Raw genomic sequence first — 18,545 nt, forward strand, 5'->3', positions numbered from 1 at the left:
TATTTCAGTGAGCTGCACGTTTTCCATGTCTGGCAATAAATTCCAGTCATTCAGGGTGCTGTGGGGCATACACTAAAAGGTCAATGCCGTACTGTATGAATTAGTCAGAGAAGCATTKGAATTGAGCTAAATCTGTTCTAGATGTGACAAAGATGGGCTCTGGGAGAGAGGGCATAATCTTAGGGTTAGATTAACTGCAAAGGCTGAGTATAGTTATGAGCAATATGCTTACTACTGGGTGAAGAGTTAATGCTTATGCCTCAGGGTAAAAACAAAGGTCAGAAAAAAGTTTCTTCCAGCTGGCCACAATGTTGCTCAATTGGCCATGTATCCTATTGCACAGATTCTTGTTTTTTCACAAATTGCAAGGTCTGGATGACCTTCTAATGTAGGGTGTTAAGTGGGCTGGCCTGAAGGTGGTTGGGTTTGTCCTCCTCACACAGCTGTCATAAATTAGTTGCTTCCAGCTGAAATTGTGSATGATGTGACTATTTCCTCTTCCTTGAATAAATGGCCAGTAAGATGGGCTCTAGGAAGGAAACCTGCACTAAGGTAAGAAATTGGAGTTTTGTAACAGTACTGKTTTTTTTCCTACCCTATTTATTATCTCTAAGGTAGGTTGAGAAATGCCCTTCTAAGAAAAAGTTGATGAGCTGTTGTGTTGTTGCAGTGGCCAGTAGTTTGTCTTTCTGYTTGGGTTGCAGCTCCTTGTTGCTACCTACTAAGTAAGCTGTGGTCAGGGAGAAATGCCTGGGACAGGACAGCTAGCAGACCTCTCTTGTGAAGTAGAGYAATTTGTTGCTGGAAAGCATGTATGTAATATGTGTGCCCATTGCTGTCAGGTTCAAGTAGCAGTTTTTATCTCTGGCTTTTTCTTTTTCCTTTTAATCTCTGAGATAGGCTGTGCTGTTACTAGGGATTGCCCTAGATGTATTTTGCTTTCTGGAGCTATGTGATCTCACTGGAACAAGCTAGCCTTTGACCTGTGGCAGGTTGGACAGTGTGAGCAAAAGCAGGGGAAAAGAGCCCAAGAAAAACTGCTCTGCTCTTCTACTTCTATATATCCACTGCTTTTGTAAGATGTGGTCAGAACTCTTATGTTTCCTTTCTGCCTTCTAATCTAATGAATTGTTTTGTATCCTTGTGTTATTTCATATATTGAATCCTAACTCAGAGTTAGGTTAGAGGAAGATGGTCCTCCTATCTTGTACAAACTGTGTTGAAGAATTGTTAGACTGTGACAGAAATCATAGTGTCTCCTGCTTCAAGGGAAATCTGTTACTCTCGCATGTTGTCTCTTGATCCTGTGAATCTTGCATTTTTCATTCTCTAACAACAGGCTTTTATCATGGACAACAGGCAGATATTTCATAAATATGTAAGATTAACAGACTACTGGGAAATGCTTTGGGTGGTATTATAACTTTCATGGTGCTTTCACCTTTATTCTTCTAAACTGGGGGGCTTCTTTGTGCTTTTAAGCCTTGGTTGACTTGACTTTAAGCCTGATTTTAAGAGACTGCATACTGTAGTTCACCTGGAAAAAAAAAAAGACAAGACTTTCACCTGGTATTTCAAGAATTTGAAAAACTTCTGGAGAATGACATTCTAATTTCTGGATCTTGTGTTCCAAGCTGTAGGATTTGTTTTGTCTGGCTAAGGTTGAGATAGCTAGTCACAGATTAGAAATTATTGGAGTTGCTGGGATTGTATAAAGTAGCTTTAGTGCACGTTTGTCAGAGCTGCAAGCAGATGGTTTGTTCAGCTGCCTTGCCTGTATTCATGCAAGTGGATTTATGTTCATATGAAACTTAATACTGTTTCTCTGTGCTGATGCTTATATTAATATATAACTTGAGGGTGGTAGTGGGTTAGGAGGCATTTTTGCAATGCACTGTATGCCTTTGTTTTTTCCTCTGTTTTTAGATCTTAATACTGAACACCTGCTGTATGTTGTTCCCACCTGTAAGTTGGCTTTGCTGGGAGTTCTCTGCAGATGCCTGCCTGGTTAGCTGAGTTTTATTTCACTAATTGTAGAGCAGGAACACTACAATGTGAGTGGTGCAGCCAGTCTCCCTCCAGTAAAATAAATACAGCAGTATATTGAAACTATCAGTTTACAGACAGTAGTGGCTGACACTACCTGTCACTTGTATCTGACAGATTCTCAGAAACAAGAATTTGCAATTATACAGCAGTACTAAAATGAAATGAAACTAAAAATACCSTATAACTTTTAAAATGCTGTTCTGTTAATGAGAGGATTTTGTCCTTTTCTACATCAAAGAGAAACTTGTTAGCTCTCTGAGCTTGCTTGCCTGCCTGTTCGTAATGCAGGCATAGAAATTGCTAATGAACAAGAGGAGACAGCTGCTATGTTCAGACTGMAAATGTGTTGATAGATCAACTAGTTGGCTAGTGACAGAGTAGATTGTGGACACAGGTGCACTTTGCACTGAGAGCTAAACTTGGACTTACCATCTCGGAACACTCATGTGGCCCTCAGATATCAGTTTCTAATTGATAGAAAGCTAGGTGCATCAGGATTTTTTTTCTTTCATTTTAAGCTGCTGGGTTTTTTCCCTTTCTTAGAGTTCTGCTTCATTTTGATATTTAATTTYGCAGAATTAGGTGGCAGGAGGAGTACTAGCCTGTGGGGCTCTCCTGTCTTCCTAGTCCTCTATTCTAGAAGAGGGAAAAAAAGTAGTGGGTAAGTGTAGTGTGTGTTTGGAAGTTACCAGCTACCATTTATGTCTGTATAATACTCCTAAGGACCTGCTTTGCTAATCTTGACAGTACCATTTTTCTTAGGGAATGTGGCATCCTAGAGAAGTTCCTTGCCTTTTCTCTGCACTCCGTTAACTGCATATTAATGAACTTTGTGTAATCGAATCAGGTCCCTGAACCTMCAGGACTTGTTCCAGATCTTAACTCTGTTTCCTGAAGAAGGCATTTTCTCAGTAATACAGAAAATGATATCTACCAAATCACCAGTGCATTTAGAATTTAATTTGCTCTATTTTTGCAGTTGCTGTGCTGCTTAACTTGGAGGTAAATAAGCTCCTCTTTCTTTGAAAGAGGCAAGAAATCAGAAGAAYAGGCTTTTCCCTCCTCCTCCTCCTTTTTTCCTTAGTTTGCTGGGGTGCATAGATGGCAAATGTGAGTGAATGTAGAGGTCAGAATACAGTTGGAGGAATGTCCTTACCACAGATGTGTGAGGACTTGGGGAAAACGTGAGAAGGCATGATAGTTTTCTTCTAGTCTTTTCTCTAGACTTCACTCTTCTGATAGAGTGGTAACATCCTATTTCCTTTTTTCTGCTTTTTGCTGTGTTTCAACTTTCTGATTTAGTATCATCTCTTACTGATCTTGAAACACTACTTTTCTCACCAAATTTAAAAGCGTGAAATAGGAGATGGATATAGGAATATTGTAGCACTTTGAAAAGGCGTRTGCATGTGGTAACTTTAGGAAGGGTGGATGAGTTTCAGTGTGGAAATGACAGCTGTGTTTGATTATTAATTTGTAGAAGAATTAACATAACTGAGCAAGGACTCTGTTGATATTTAGATGCTTGATGCAATGCAATTTCATGGCTAATGAATGATATTGAGGTGAAAGGAGGAAGAAGTGCTTTGAAGTCACAGTTCATGTGGAAGTTAAACATTCAGGTGAATGTGGATGGTATAAGACATCTCATGACTGAGAAACTGATTTTCACTTTTCAACTCTGACTTTCCCTTGGGCATCTTGATTTTTTTTTTCCCTGTCAGTCCCTATTTTCTTAACTTGGAATGTGCTTGAAAGGTGTATTCTTCAGTGAAGGGTCTGAGGTGACGAGTGAGATGGAATTCATCACTGATGGCATCAGAGTGATTTTTGACAGTCTCCTAAAAGTCATTTAGGTCACGTGATAAGCACCTAACAGCAGACTATAAATAGTGATTGAAGTGAAGATGAAGAAATGAGGATGGGTGGAAGTGCAGTGATTCTTTAAATATGTTGAGGATCAGGCTGCATCTGCAAGACATGAAAATAACAGGAAAGYTTTGGCCCCATCATAAAGATGGGGCTGTAGTAGATAAACAGCTTCCACTGTATTATGACTTGACTTTTTCCTTTACATTCACCATACTAGAATTAATTTCTTCTGGGGAAARATGTTGTTGTCTTAAATCTACTGGTGTTATCTACTGGTGTAGCCTAGTGTAAAAGGCCCATCTGGAGCCAAGGTCATTCTTTCCCCTTTCTGACCAGCAGGAGACAAGTTAGGRTGTAATGAGATTAACTTTGACTGCTTTAGTATTTCACATGATTGCAGGTCACACTAACACAGGTTGGGAATTTGTATGGCAGCAGAGTAGGAAAATACACTTAAAGTGGGCGTTGAAGGCTGTTCTTGAAATAGTCCTTTAAGTCCTGGCCTCTGACAGCCTAGGCTGTTTAGTTATGTTTTATAAATTGGGTTATATTGTGTCTGTCACAGCTTCCAGATGCCAAATTTCTTCTGTGACAGCTTTGTCAAGCATTTTGAAAGGGCAAAATACCAACAGGTAGAAGGTCATCAGGAAGCACAATCCAGTTGTCCAAGGAGGACAATACCATCCTGAAGACAGGAACTGGCCCTCACAAAGAGCAACTAGCCAGAGGCGAAGGAATAAAAAAGAAGCAAATAAAGGACTCCAGGGTCTCAGTGGCTGTGGTATCCTACTATCCACCTTTTTCATGTGCTTATGCACTTGCTAACCAAGAATGAGCAATAAAGGTAATGACTTGCTTATAGTCTCTGTGCTGAAATAGGTGATGGGTCTGCAAGCTATGCAGGATGTATGTAGATACACTGAAGATAATACTCCTGCTCATAAGTGRTGAAATTGCTGCTCAATTTTCTCTACATTATACCTATTTAATAAGAATCCTCCTAGGACCCACCTTCTAGCTTGTCAAGCATCCTTTCCACCAGTTGAGCTATCACTTGCAATGCAGATACCATGACCTTATTTGTCAGCCTGTCAAGATGTGACTTGAAATTGTGCTCAGCCTGTATAAAATAATTGCTGTTTGCACACTGGGTAATGATGGTGAGATGCTCCCTGTGAGGCAATCTGCTAACCTGCCTCAAATGTAATTTTATAGCCAGAAATCAAATAAAATAAATCAAATTAAAGCGTGTAGCTAACACATGCAAACCCTAAAGTGAATTTGGATTACAAACGGGCAGTGAAACTGAATAGTTTGGTTTTGTCTACCCATACTAAGATTCATGAAGGAAGCAGGCAAAGTAATTAAGTTAATTTAAGGAGTGCTCTGATTTTGAGAATTAATGGGGATATTAGATGGCAGGTGAAGGTTATTTTTTTGACATAGGTGTTTTTCATTACTCATCTTGCAGTTAGAAAATAGAGTTAGAAGTCTCTCCATATTTTGCAAACAAGGTACTGGCATAAGAAGCTTTGTTAGCTACAGCGGGTTGATAAATCATCCCTTCTGCACTGCTAGCCATTAGCCTGTCATGACCATGACTTACAGGGATTTATTTATTTAAATAAGTGGTTCTTTTAAAAGCATTTAGATGAAGGCTTTGAAAGATAATGGCAGTTTGGATGCAAGTGCTCCTTGTGYCAGGCAGAAGCCAATGAGAGCAGCTTTTTCAGGGTATAAAGAATGGTTGAGCTACTATTTGAAAGCATCAATTGGAAATCTTCAAAGTTCTGTTGGGGAAATGTTGAGTTAAAAATGTGCGAAYGCACTAGGACTGGGGAAATGAATAACAATATTAGCTCCACAGAGCCAGTCTTTGCACATGTCAGAAATTCAAACTGAAAAGCACCCTTCACTCATGATGTTAAATTATTTGACAAAGCAACCTTCTAGAGAAGATTTCCTAATTCATGCTCAGTTTATTTTYAAAACTATATGAAATAAAGAATGAAAACATCCATTGTGTGAAAACTCCCAGTTTTACAATGAGGCATAGAGTATAGAAGAAGGGAAAAGCCAAGCAAGGGTGCGGTTTTGTGATGTTCACTTCTTCTGGTTTTCCTTCTGGGACTGCTTTTGTGGTGTGGCTCCTTTATTAATGAGTAACTCTTTCTGTGCTTTTTAGCAATTTCTAGAGGAAGAACACTTGTTTCTCCCTACTTTCCTACCATCTTATTCCTAAGAGCAAACAACCTAATTTTCCTCAGACACACCAGGGGTCTTCCTAGTTTGACATTGTGCTTCCACTAGTGATTGATGCARGAAGGCATGATCTGTCAGCAATTGCCTCACTAACATCTGATGGAAGAAACTTCCTGACTTTAGATGGTGGCCTGCTAGTGTCTTACCATATACTGGTTGAAATTTCTACGTGCAGTTGTCTGTTTTACTGCATTGACAAACTTGGCTGTGCTCAATCTGTCTTTGTCAAGTATTCTGTGGTATGGTTCTGATTGTGCTGGAATACCTTGAGCCTACTTCCAACAGTCAACTGCTTGCCCTCTTTTGATGAGGAACAGAACTAAAACTGTCTTTACATGTTGTACAGCCTCCATAAAGTGTTGYCATCCTGGGAAGTTCTAGGGAGGTCTCTTGCAGTACAAATGTGTATCTGTGCATTATATAGCAAGGTAATTGAAAACACTTAATGGTATTGTGAATAATGCAAGATTTATTAACCAGATGTTGAATAGACAAAGCTATAAAGTCAGTAATGTAAATAAAGATGCTGTCAGCTTGGGTAGGTTGAAGATGTTTTCTTCCATGATGTCATTTGTGGTTTAGGCTGTTGGTGAATGTTTCTACCCCAAAAAAGTTTTATCTTGAAGTGAATAAAACTTAGAACAGCCTACTATCTAGGTTTTTTCCTACTTAAATCATGCWTATGTGCTCTATTGTCTAAATTCCTATACTTTCCATTTAATAGTGASGCATAAGAAGATTCTGATTTTATCTTCATCCTTAGGGCACTTGCATAGTAGAACCACTTAAGAATGAAACAGTGTGGACTTCAGGGTTCATCTGCTACCTTCCTTGGAACACTTGYTCCATGCATGACCTGAATAGCTAATGTGAACTCCTGATCTAAGGTTACAAATGCAAGATGTTAAAGTTCTGTTATGTTTCCAGGGTCCTGGGGGATGATAGGGGAATAGAAACTAGGTCCAACCATAATCACCAGTATTAGATGAATACTGGATCATCTAAACAGAACACTGGTTCTTCTAAACATTTCAGGTGGAAAAAAAAAAAATCATGTGTTTAGAGAATGCTAGTGCCTCCCACTTTGGTTTTTGCCAACATAAAATGATGTGGAGGTAGAAAGCTGTCCCTCTTGTGGTGGGTGTTAGGGTAGACTAGTTAAAAAAATGTTTTTCTGCATGGTTGTGGTGCTTAGATGCTCCTGTTTGTTCAAATCCTGTATTGTGCTTCTGCTGCCTCACAACATATGATGCAGTCTAACAGGTGATGAATTGTGCTACTTGTGTCAAATTTGGAGATCATTTGGTCAACACTAGCTCTGCTGTCATGATAATCTGATTGAAACGCTTCTTAGGTTGCTTCCTTGCCTATGTTCCTTGCCCAATTGTTCTGGAGGTCGCCTGAAAACTTGCTGTCAAGGCAAGATTCGTTATTCAAAACAGGAGGACAGTTTTACCTTAGTCTGCTGTATGTGGAAAGTGAGTGTTCCCTTTGGGATCTGCTCTGGGCAGTACAGCTGTAAAATCTAGGATGGATTTGGACAACGTAAGGCGAGAGTCACTTTAGCGATACCACAAAGGAGCTGAACCTGCAGAAGGTCCTTTACTGGGAAACTGTTGCCAGTGAAGTGTTAGAAAATGCCTTTCACAGACTTTTTCCTTCCTACGAATGTTCCATACATAACAAAATACAATTTGAAACTCTTGTAGTTTGCTTAGAGCAGGAGAATATTTTTAAGAAACGTTTCCTGCCAGGATATTTTTAGGGCAACAGTGTGATAAATATCAAATCAAGTGAAGACCAAGAACTTAATTTTTCCTATCAGAGCCAATCTGTGATGCTTTTTATCTTGACAAAAAATGATATTTTATCCCTTTGATAATGGGAGGCTCTGATTGCACTTCCCTCTAATACATTTTTTTTCTTACAAGTCATTCCCTGAGGAGGACATCAAGTCAAGGCAGAGATGGATCTGTACCTCTTAAAGGTACAATCCATATTTAAGAATGAATATTGCTTTATGCTGCAGGTGGCAAGAGGTATGTTTCAAATCTGTTCTTTTCAGGCAGTTTTTGGAAAAAACCCTACACTTTACTGCAGAACTGGTCTTTTGTCTAGCAGAATTACTTGGAGGACTACCCAACAGACAACAGCCAGAAAATTTAGGAGGAAAATAAGTTACTCCCACTGGTGAAGGAAATGCTGACAGGTACCCTGTTTTCCAAGTTCAGTTTAGGTCCCACATTGATCTTAATCTGCTGAGGTTGTAGAAAGAGTAGGTGAAATACTGGAGTCTTCACATAGCTTTTTTCCATTATTTTCCTGTTCTAGTTCCAACTAAGAGGGTTTTTTTTTTCCCCAGAAAAATTAAGATTTCAGAATTGTGTACACACAAATTAGTAAAGAAAACAAATGCCTATTAGGTTTTCCTCTATCCTCTGCCTACTGCAGAATTACACAGAATTGCTTCTCGTGCTCTTGGCAATCTAGTTTTAATGTGAACTTCTACCTCTCCACTGGGGAGACGCTTCAATATAACTCATATTCAGCCTAAATGTTGTTCTGCATAGTTTCATCCCATTAACCCTGTTCTCACCCTACTTTAGTACTCTAAGTGATTTCTCTTGCTGCTGTGCCTGTTCTCGGTCAGAGTAGTGGTGGTGAAGGGCATAGGGCATTATGCTGGAGTAAAGGCTGGTTTCTCATGAACTGCAGACATGGGCTGGGGCACCACTCAGTGTGAAAGCTATTTGCTCCTGGAGTGTATTTTCAGGGCATCCCCTCTGCAAGTGACTCCTGCCACAGGCTGTCTGCTACCCTTGGTTTCTGCAGAGAAGCTGTTAGTGATGTCTGCAGAGCTGGGGGTATGGCCCGAGGGCAGCTTGGGGTTCAGATCTCACAGCTCAGTGACACTCTACCCTGTTGGTGCAGATCAGCCGGATCCCTTTAGGGACCAGATACTTGGAGGCCTATCTGGCTGTGAGTGTCATGAGAAAGTGCAGAGCTGTTACTCTTGCRGTACTGAAATGTACCCTGGAAATGAGATAGATGGGCTGTGGGTGAATATTGTATGTGTAGGACAAAATGTAAAAGAAAGATTAAAATACTTCCATTTTGGAGCTGGAACYTTGTTAAAGTCATGTCTGTCCTGCTCTGGCAACTTCTCTGTAAAGTATCATGTGTCATCAAAATCCCATTAAACTGTCACATAAATTATCAGGGTTTCCTTTTTCCGTCACTGGATTACCCAGGGAGATATTTTTATGACAAGGGAAGCTTTTTCAGTCTGCTCCTTCTGCCTGAYTTCATTTCAGATGAAATCCTTCTCTTGGAAATCTGCTTGTGGATTTGCTGGCTCCTATGGATCTCTATACTTTGCTTGTACAGCAGTTAAGTGCAGCAGAGATGTGCAGGCCACCTTGGGTCTGCCTTTTTTTTTTCTTTTTTTTTTTTTAAAGGCATGGGACACCTTAGGGGAATGCTCTCACTCTTTTCGCACTGAACGAAAGCAATGTTTAGTGTGGATACCTTTTCCAGTGTCTTCTGCTCTTCTGAGTGTCAACCGACTGGTTCTCCTCTCAGCCCAGYATTATTATCCTTATAGGAGAATGTAGTAGGTGAAAGTCAAAAAGGTAACTAACTTGCAAATAGCTCTCTACTTGCCATGTCGCAGAGACGTTGTGTCTCTGCAAGGCGACCTGTTTTTCTTATGCTTGTTGCAAAGCGCACAGATTGATGGTCAAGATGTTGCAGCACAGAACAGTTACGTATCTGAAATTGCCTGCTGCCATAGAAAAAACTAGAGCTAACAAGCATTATGGAAGCAGAGGATGATAGATGCTTGCTTGCCTCTGATAGATAATCCAGATAATGCCTACATTAGCTAGCTAGATAACTTCTTAAAAGGATTCTCGGAGCTGARCTTTGTGCCCTATGAAGTCAGTGAGAAGCAACACTGAAGGGTGTGAAAAGGAGGAACTGAGAACCAACAAAGTTAAGGATAACACAGGGGCTTCTGAAGACTGTTACTAATGAAAGGAATTTCRACAACCGTGTTACTCAATTCTTAAATGGAAGTGGCAGGACCATCAGTAACAAAGCAGACAGGACAAAATTTTTCTATAAATATTGCTGATCTGTATGTGGGAAGAACATACAATTTTGCGGATGATGCAAAAATGTATTGATGAAATATTTTAGAGGAGCACTGATCCTAATAGTATGTTAAATGTCAGCCACTAATGTTAGCCACTTTGGACTCCTGGATACAAGGTATCTGCTTAAAGGAGATGACTGAGGTGCTCTCTGGACTGGAATAGTGATTCCAGTAGGTCTCAAAACAGATTTCAGATGTACATCAATTGGCAGGTAACTTCAGAGGAGTGGGGGGAGAGAGGGGGGGATATTGGGGACCAGATTTCTAAAGGTAGCTAGAATGACTTAAGTGGCTATAGGCCTAGCACTGACACTGTTCAGGGCACTGCAGTGGAATGGCTTGATATAGGACTTCATAAACAAGGACCTAAAGAAGGGAGTTTGAGTATGTGGGCGTACTGGTGATGGTAACCACGTCACTGCAGGCTGACTTAGCTCATAGACAATAACTTACATGTCTTTTCATGCAAACTTGCTGCCACTGGACAGTGAGAACTGATTGCTATCTTTTTTTTATTGCGTCCTCTTGCAATTTTTANNNNCCCCTAGATTCAAACTCATTTTCTCCAACTCTTCCTTACTGTTATATGTTCTGGACCTTTTGTCATTCCTAATGGTTTCCTCTGCAGTTTTCATCTATAAAACTGGTGGCCAGCACTGGCCACAGTACTCCAGCTTGTTGTCCATAGGGTTGAGCTGTGTAAATAACAATGTTAGCGTGTCGTGRGAGGAGAGTTGCCATTTTTGAAACTGCTTTGCATCATTAACTGTGATTCTCTGTTCCTTCTTGGCAGTACCTCTCCCAAACTAGCTCTTCTCCAACTTGATTTTATGCCTTTGGGATCTGTCTCAATAGTTTGTCTCTGGATGCTGATACCTGACTACACTGAACTTCCAGCATGTAATCATAGATAGGAATGCTTTTAATCTACAGTGACTGCAAGATAGCTTACTGTGTAGCTTCTTTTTTAGCTTGATTGCACTATAGTGGCTGCTTGTCTTCTGTTCTAAAGCTGGATAGTATCTGGGCAGTTCAGAGGACAGGCCAAGTGAGAGTAGGAACAGTGAATACTGAATTGGCATATCCAAAGAAAGATCAAAATCCAGTGGTTGGAAGTTTGTTAGACAAAATTCAGATGCACGCACTGTGGAGGGGGGGGTATTTGTTATAAACTGAAACAATTCCCAAAGGATTATAGTCTGTTCTCCATTGTGCACATTCCAAAAATAAGATTTGGTTGGTTCCTCAGTCCCCTCAAGGGGTAAGCTTTCATTTGAATGGGAATTGGTTCATGCGTTTTCTATGGCTTCAGTCATGAATTGTGTCGGACTAAATAACAATCATGGTTCCTTTTGCCTTTAGAGTTTGAGAYTTTGGAATCTACCTCAAAATGGTTTTTAAAACTTGCTTACCAATTTTCTGAAGTTAATGAGCAGCAGAGGTAGGATGTCAAGCTGCACCAATGCTGGTCAGTCTGTGCCTGTATGTGGCTCCCCAATCATCTCTGAACATCCCTTGATTCAAAGGTGARCGAATTCATACAATACATGCACAAAAGGAGGTTGCCAAGCAACCTCGAGCTTGAAACACCCCCGCCAAGCTATGAAGGTACAGAAGAGGCAGCTYGTGGCTCAGGCAGTTTGTAATGTTCCTCTTTTTTGCCGCAGGTAATGGTAAAAATGCATATAGCATAGATGTGTTCAAAGGAGGAATAGCTCATTGATAATTCTGGAAAGCAGCAGCTGGTCCTGCCAGGGTACGTATTTTGCCTCTGTCTTGAGATGCGTCCGCTTCTGGAGCGTTTAGCCAAAAGCAGGGTCAGCAAGGAGAAGGCAGAGGGGTGAGAAGAGGGAGGGAAAAATTGTGTCCTTAAGGCAGCTGAAATACTGACAACTAGAGGAAGAGTTTTAGGAGGGGAATAAAGGGACTGGCACAGATGTTGCCTCAAATCAGCCTAATGTTTTCTGTGATTTCAGTATTTGATGGTTTCACAAACATACTTTAATATATTCATTGCACATCACACCATATCCTGTCTTCTCTCTGGCTTTGTGTAACTGTGCAGCCTGGGGCATATCAGATGTATCCAGGGCAGGATATAGTCCTGACATGCATGGAAGAGCTTTTCTGTGGTGCTCCTGTCTACTCATCATTTGACTTGCAGAGAATACTTGTGGAGGTCACARTTAATTAGGTTGTGTGTGGGGGGGATCAGTTTGCTTGGTTTCTCTTTTCTGCATCCTGGGCTAAACCTGACCCTTTGATTTGTGCAACACTCTACGATAAAGTCATGTTGTATTTAGGCATGAGGAAAAAAATCTATGTTTGGACAGCCCTGGGTTTGGGAGTAAAGGGGAGAGTGGTATGCAGAAGCACAGCCAGAAAAATTCCAATCAAGAGCTTGAATCTAGGTTGAATTTCTTGTATGCTGTGTATATAACTTTCTTTGGCTCCTTATAAAAATCCTAGCACTGTGCTGTTCAATATCTTGTCCTTTTACAAATGGCATGGCCCAAATCTCGACCTGAAATACTTTAGAACCTCAGCCTGGGTCAGGGGGTGTGGAACTGCACTTCATCTTCTTTCTGTGCCCCTCTTGAGGGACACTGCTGTGTTAGTAGGGTTTTGTTCTTTTCTCGGGCTATTCACTTGCCAACCAGTGTCACAATTAGCGTCATGAAAATCACTCTTTGTGAGTGCTGATGACGTGATCAGAGGAGGATCCTTATAACAGGCAGGAGACTAAGCAGCGATTTAGTAGTACTGAGAGAACAAAGATCCTATTTTCATGCAAATATCTGCAGTCAAAATGAAAAGAAGTGAAGATGAGAAGTAGGTGATATGTTAGTAGAATTATTACTCAAGGGGATTTTGCTTGAAGGTTTGCAAGTGGATTCAGTGATGCTTTAATCTCTCACCTTGATGCCATGTTATATTTTGGGCATGTCAAAATGTACTRCAGTGTAACAAGATGTGATCTGTTGGATGGGGCTTTATGTAGCATGAAGAGGTTCCTGTGCTTTCTCTTTTTATTACTTACATACCCAGAGAAGGTTATGTGTCRCATGGGCTTTGCAGAGATAAATTGCTAACCAGAGCTTTCTAGCAGCAACCCCAGAACTCAGGAAGGAGTCAGCCTAAGCATTGGCCTGAAGATTTTTAAGACTTGAGCTCGATTCTGGGCCTTGAAGGGTATAGATGAGTGTGTACTTGTGGCTGGCTGTGGGGCACAGCAGTGCAGGACAGTGAATAGTCCTAGGGAGCCTGGGACTGAAATAGTTACAGAGAAGAGGCTGCTGTGAGTTGCTTGTTGGCCTTGCTGTGTGAGGATCCCACTACAGGGAAAACCACCATTCTGGTCAGGTCTGTGGTCATGGGGGTATTGGAAGGAGGGAGGAGGAATGAAATAAGGTAGCTCAGCGGTGCAGGACCCTTGATGGGTACCTGCCAATTGGTGTATTGAGTTTGACTGGCCGACTGCACCATCTGCACTTTCATGAGACATAATGTTTATTGGTTATCACAATAATTTCAAGGCTTATCAGTAGCTGAGTAACTGGATATGCTTTAAAGTACAGGATTGAGYGACTCCTGCATGCCATGGAGTTAAATCTTTGTTTCTCAGGTAGTTCAAGGGATGTTTTATGGCTGTGTCATCAGCTCTTTGCTCTATTTGTTGCTTCATTAGGCTTCATGTTGAGTGCAGTGTGGGGGAGCATGGCAGTTTGATGTGGGATTTGACTAGGGTGGCTTCTGTGAAGAGAACAGGCACTTAACAAGATCTGTGGTTTGCCTGCTGATATGTACCTCTTGTTATGACTCTCCTCTGATGAGCTGTGGATATACTTATTGGGAATTTGCTGTTCCAGGCTGGGGAGCCTTTAAAGGAAACTAACTGGAATACGGAGACTGCCCTGGTTAGACCTACAGGCTCTGTATGAATCTATTCTTCATTGCACATGCAGAACAGTGACAGATCAATGTCTGCTTAGTCTCTTTCCCTCCACCCTTTTCTAGGTCTGGACACTCCAGAAGCTTTCCTGACACTGAATCTTAAGACAGACAGATGTGACTTAGTATAAGCCTTAGGAGGAGCAGAACATGGTTTTCTGCTCGTCCTATTGTACCTTGCAATTAGTAGAATTATGGCAAACTCTTCAGGGTTTTTAAGATGAGGAAGCCCCTGCTTTAGGGTTTGTTTTTCTTGTTTTGACTGAGGAAAGATCCTCTCAGTTAACATGCTATGCTTTCTCCTCACATAAATAAGAGATAAGAGTTGTTAAAGCTGTAGTCATCAATTGCAAAAGAGAACGTGTTTTATTTTGCTTTGTGCTATTTACARCTGTTGTCCATTAGGAGTCCTCAGGAGCCTCATTCTCAGCTACAACAGCAGAGTCCCATAAGTTTAGCTCAGCAATGAGTCTGCAAAACAGCACTAAATCATGGTGATGGGAGAAAGAAGAAAATGTTTGGAAATGGCAAAACACAGCTGATGTCTTTGCAAAAGCTGTTTTTTTTTTTTTTGCTTGCTGTTGTTTTAAACCACTACTTAAGGTAGACTAATGCACAACATCTAGATGGAACAATAGAAATTTTGTACCCAAATTTTGGAGGAAAAAATTCAGAACAGCTAGTAGTTCTGCAGGGGCTAAAAGGATTAAGATGTATAGTATATTTTGATCAGTGCGTGTGTTTGTGTAACCTCACAGCAAGGTAAAGTGTAAGAATGATATCAAACCTAGTATATGGCTAATGAGAAATTGAGTTCTAGTTGCTTCACTGGGCACACAATATGTGATTACTCTTTATGAGCCTTTTGAGCTGGGATTGTTCAGTGTTTTTAGGGCCCACCAACTGCTTAAGAGGAATGGGTAAGGTAGGGAGGTGTGGGGACAGTTGTTTCCAAGTCTGAGTCTGCATCCCAACAGACATAATTGAATGAATAATTAGTTCCCTTTCTGACTGAGAAATGAGATGTTTCACTTACTGTATTCTGAAACAGCCTTTGCTTTGTCAGACAAATCACCATACAGCKCTCTAATACGTCTGTGTTTTTCAGCATAGGTGTTTTTCCTCCCTATTTCACATTAACTGATTAATGTTTTGTAAAGCACTTGGAAACTGAAGGACAGCTTTGGGAGCTAAGGGCAAAGGAGTACAAATTGCGAATTCAGCATTTGTTTACAATATTATTGTTCACAGGGTGGTGCTTAGCTGATGCTTTGGGAAGGGTTGTGTTTTCTGTCTTGTTACTACTCCAAAGGTCTGTCTSTGGGATCCCCTCAATTTATGCAGGGGAGCAGAGTCCAAGTTCTGGAGTTGTTTGATGGAACTGCAGAAAAACATTCTGGCATCAGCGCAAGGCCCTGAAAAATAATGGTTTGCACAAAAGCAAAGTTGTCAGGTGAACTTGTGACACTCACAAAAGTATAACTTTAAAATAAATCCTTGCTTTGTCCTTTGCTTTTATTTCCTGTGCCTGYCAGGTGTCTCCCTCTGCCTTCTCCTGTTTCCAAATCCTCCTTGGCCCATCTGTGGATTCTACTCGGCACAGATGGGAGCTTCAGAGAATCTGCTGTCAAATTTGTTTTTTTTTGGAGCATATTTGTACTGATTTTTTTTTTGGGGGGGGAGACTTATAGCTAGGCTGAATGTGGGTGCTTTTTCACAGGAACAGCAAACACGTCTGAAAACAGGACTTCTGCTAAATTGCAAGTCTGCTTCAAAACATGGGTTCTTCAGATCTTATCAATGAACGGTTTTGTAAGGGTTTCTTTTCCTCCCCCCCCCCCTCCCCATACCTTTATCCTATGTCTCCTCTCCCAAACATAAAACAGCTTAACTGTTCTAGTTGCAGTTTCTGAGAATCAGCCTCACAGATTTGAGTCCTGGCTGTTTGTAATTGCAAACTCTTTCCACCAAGGGTTAGCTATGCAGGTTGTAATTGCTACCATTTGAGACTCTCTGTAGCTTATCACAAAACATCTTTTGTCTTTTCCTTGTTCAGTTTTATCAAAGCAACTTCATTAGTTATGATCCATGATCCTAACCCTACAACGCAATTTGCATGCCTTGGAACCCTTGTAAATCTGGACATACCTGTCTCAATATTTGAAGAGTTCTTAATCTTTAATGGAGAAAAATGAAAGTAAAATAGGGCTTTAGAAAATGAAATMATTTCTAGCTGCCCTTTAAACCTGTGTATGGTGTGATAGGGTCAAACTTTCAAGAACTGGCTGAAAATAGGGTAGTGCCATTTTGTGGGACAGTAATTTATACATGCAAAATGCCCTCTAATGGTTCATGTAAGTATGTGCGAGACAACATGGAAACAAAAAAGCAAAGGGGTGAGGATGAAACTAGCACATGCTAATTCCTGGGGTTGAGTTTGGGGTCAACTGGCAAATTATACCCCTAGATAGTCCACACATTTCCTAAAGGTACATTTTCTCTGTTGGGTTGCTGTTACAATTAAAAAGCAAAAATACCACTTAGAGAGATAAAATTCAAAGAGAAGTTCTATCTAGTTTTTGCTTTTATTTTACAGACAACCGTCCTTATGTGTTTCTAATGGCCCGTGTTCACCCTGGTGAAAGTAATGCCAGCTGGGTAATGAAGGGGACCCTGGAGTTCCTTGTAAGCAGTGATCCCATTGCTGATCTCCTGAGGAAATGTTTCATTTTCAAAATTGTCCCCATGCTCAATCCGGATGGAGTCATCAATGGCAAGTGAGTTGTAGTGATCTCTACTTATTCTGGGGTTTTGCTAGGTTTGTTCCTCAGGCTTTATCCCTGTGTGTCTAGCAGGTCTTGTCTGTAATGTTTTGGGTCAGGAGAATCCTGTTTGCTTAGACTTGTTTCAGTGATTCCATTGTCAATCTGTGAAGAAGATAAATCCAAGATGGAGCCCAACGCTTCTTGCGCGTCTCAGGTATCTTTGGTTTTGCACTGTGTGTGACAGTAACATCCCTCAGGTGCTAGGTTGGAGCATTAGTGGTATTAGACAAACTGGGTCTGGCTTGCCACCTGGAAATCTATTTATTCTGCTGTGTTGGTGTGGTAGACTTCACCTGAAAGGCAGATATGCTTGGGAATAACTGACTTTAATTAAATATTTTGTGTAGCCTGAGGGGAGAAGATGAATAAGGATCTATTATATCTTGACAYTTTCATGGAAATACTTCCATCTAGTGAAGCTCCCTCCTTTTCCCACCTCCTTTTCATTCTTCCCTCCCACACATTTCCTAAAAGATACTGAGTCCYGAGCTTATAAAAATACTGATTCTCTCTTTAGAGCTGCTTATCCACACTAACATGCCCCCACTCTCTCTACTCAAGAGTGGAAAAAGTGTGAATATGCTTCTAGTATGTAGACATAAATATTATTAAACCAGTAGTGAAAGAGAAATTCCTTTTGAAGGCTTGACAGATGCACTAAGATGAGATAGCCTTGCACTTTTCTGGGAAAAATCTCCAGTGTCTCTAAGAGCAGTGGAATTTACTCACTTCATTGGGTGTTTATGGAGTGAGTGTAACTTAACAACTGTCAGCCCTGTCTCTGGTGCAGGGGCTAGACCTTATGAGCATGTCCAACTGGCAGCTCAAGAGCTTTTGACCAGGTAATAAGGACTTTCAGGATTTGGTAACAGCTGTATTCCCCTGCTTGTTGCAATGAACTAATCCCAAAGCTGGAAGATCAGTTTAGACAAGCACTGAAATTCATAGCTAAGTCTAGAGGAATAACTTTCCTTAGGCTATATTCACCTGTCTGCTTTTAGGTCAGGCTGTACAAATTGAGTGCAGCAGAAACAGAAGGACAACCCTAAGCAAAAACTGAGTTGATCTTACTTGGTTCTTCTAAACTAATTTCAGCTTGGGTGAGGGGTTGTTCCAGTAGTCTCTAGTCTATGACTATGAGCAATAACAGCCTTTGTGCTGCTGCACTCCCCAGGACATGAGTGATCTGTGGTTTGGGAGAGCTGCTGTGTAGCTGGATGCTGCAGCAGAGTATTCTAAGCCTCTGCTGGCTTCCCAGAGCCTCCCAGATAGTGGAAGCAAAAAAGGGTTGTGGCTCATGCTCCTGTTCTTTTCCCTTTTCCCCTCTTTGCAGTGCTTAATTAAAGTTTCCAGCAGATGGAGGACTAGAGGGAATGCTTGACCTTTTTTTTTTTTTTTTTTTTTTTTTTTTTTTTTTTTTTATTTTTTTT

The 18,545-nt window shown here is 40.9% G+C and overlaps 1 protein-coding gene across 1 annotated transcript in view; it reads left to right on the plus strand.

The window, feature by feature from the left end:
- The window catches only part of AGBL1 (AGBL carboxypeptidase 1), a 289,195-nt gene that overhangs the window by 92,082 nt on the left and 178,568 nt on the right, over positions 1-18,545 (plus strand). The window contains exon 18 of the mRNA XM_085308741.1: positions 16,887-17,067. Within this exon, the coding sequence (XP_085164867.1) occupies positions 16,887-17,067 (181 nt within the window). The remainder of the gene's footprint in view (positions 1-16,886; positions 17,068-18,545) is intronic.

This window comes from Rhea americana, unplaced genomic scaffold (assembly GCF_003343005.1).
Source record: "Rhea americana isolate MKP2758 unplaced genomic scaffold, rheAme1 scaffold_28, whole genome shotgun sequence".
Lineage (NCBI taxonomy): Eukaryota > Metazoa > Chordata > Aves > Rheiformes > Rheidae > Rhea > Rhea americana.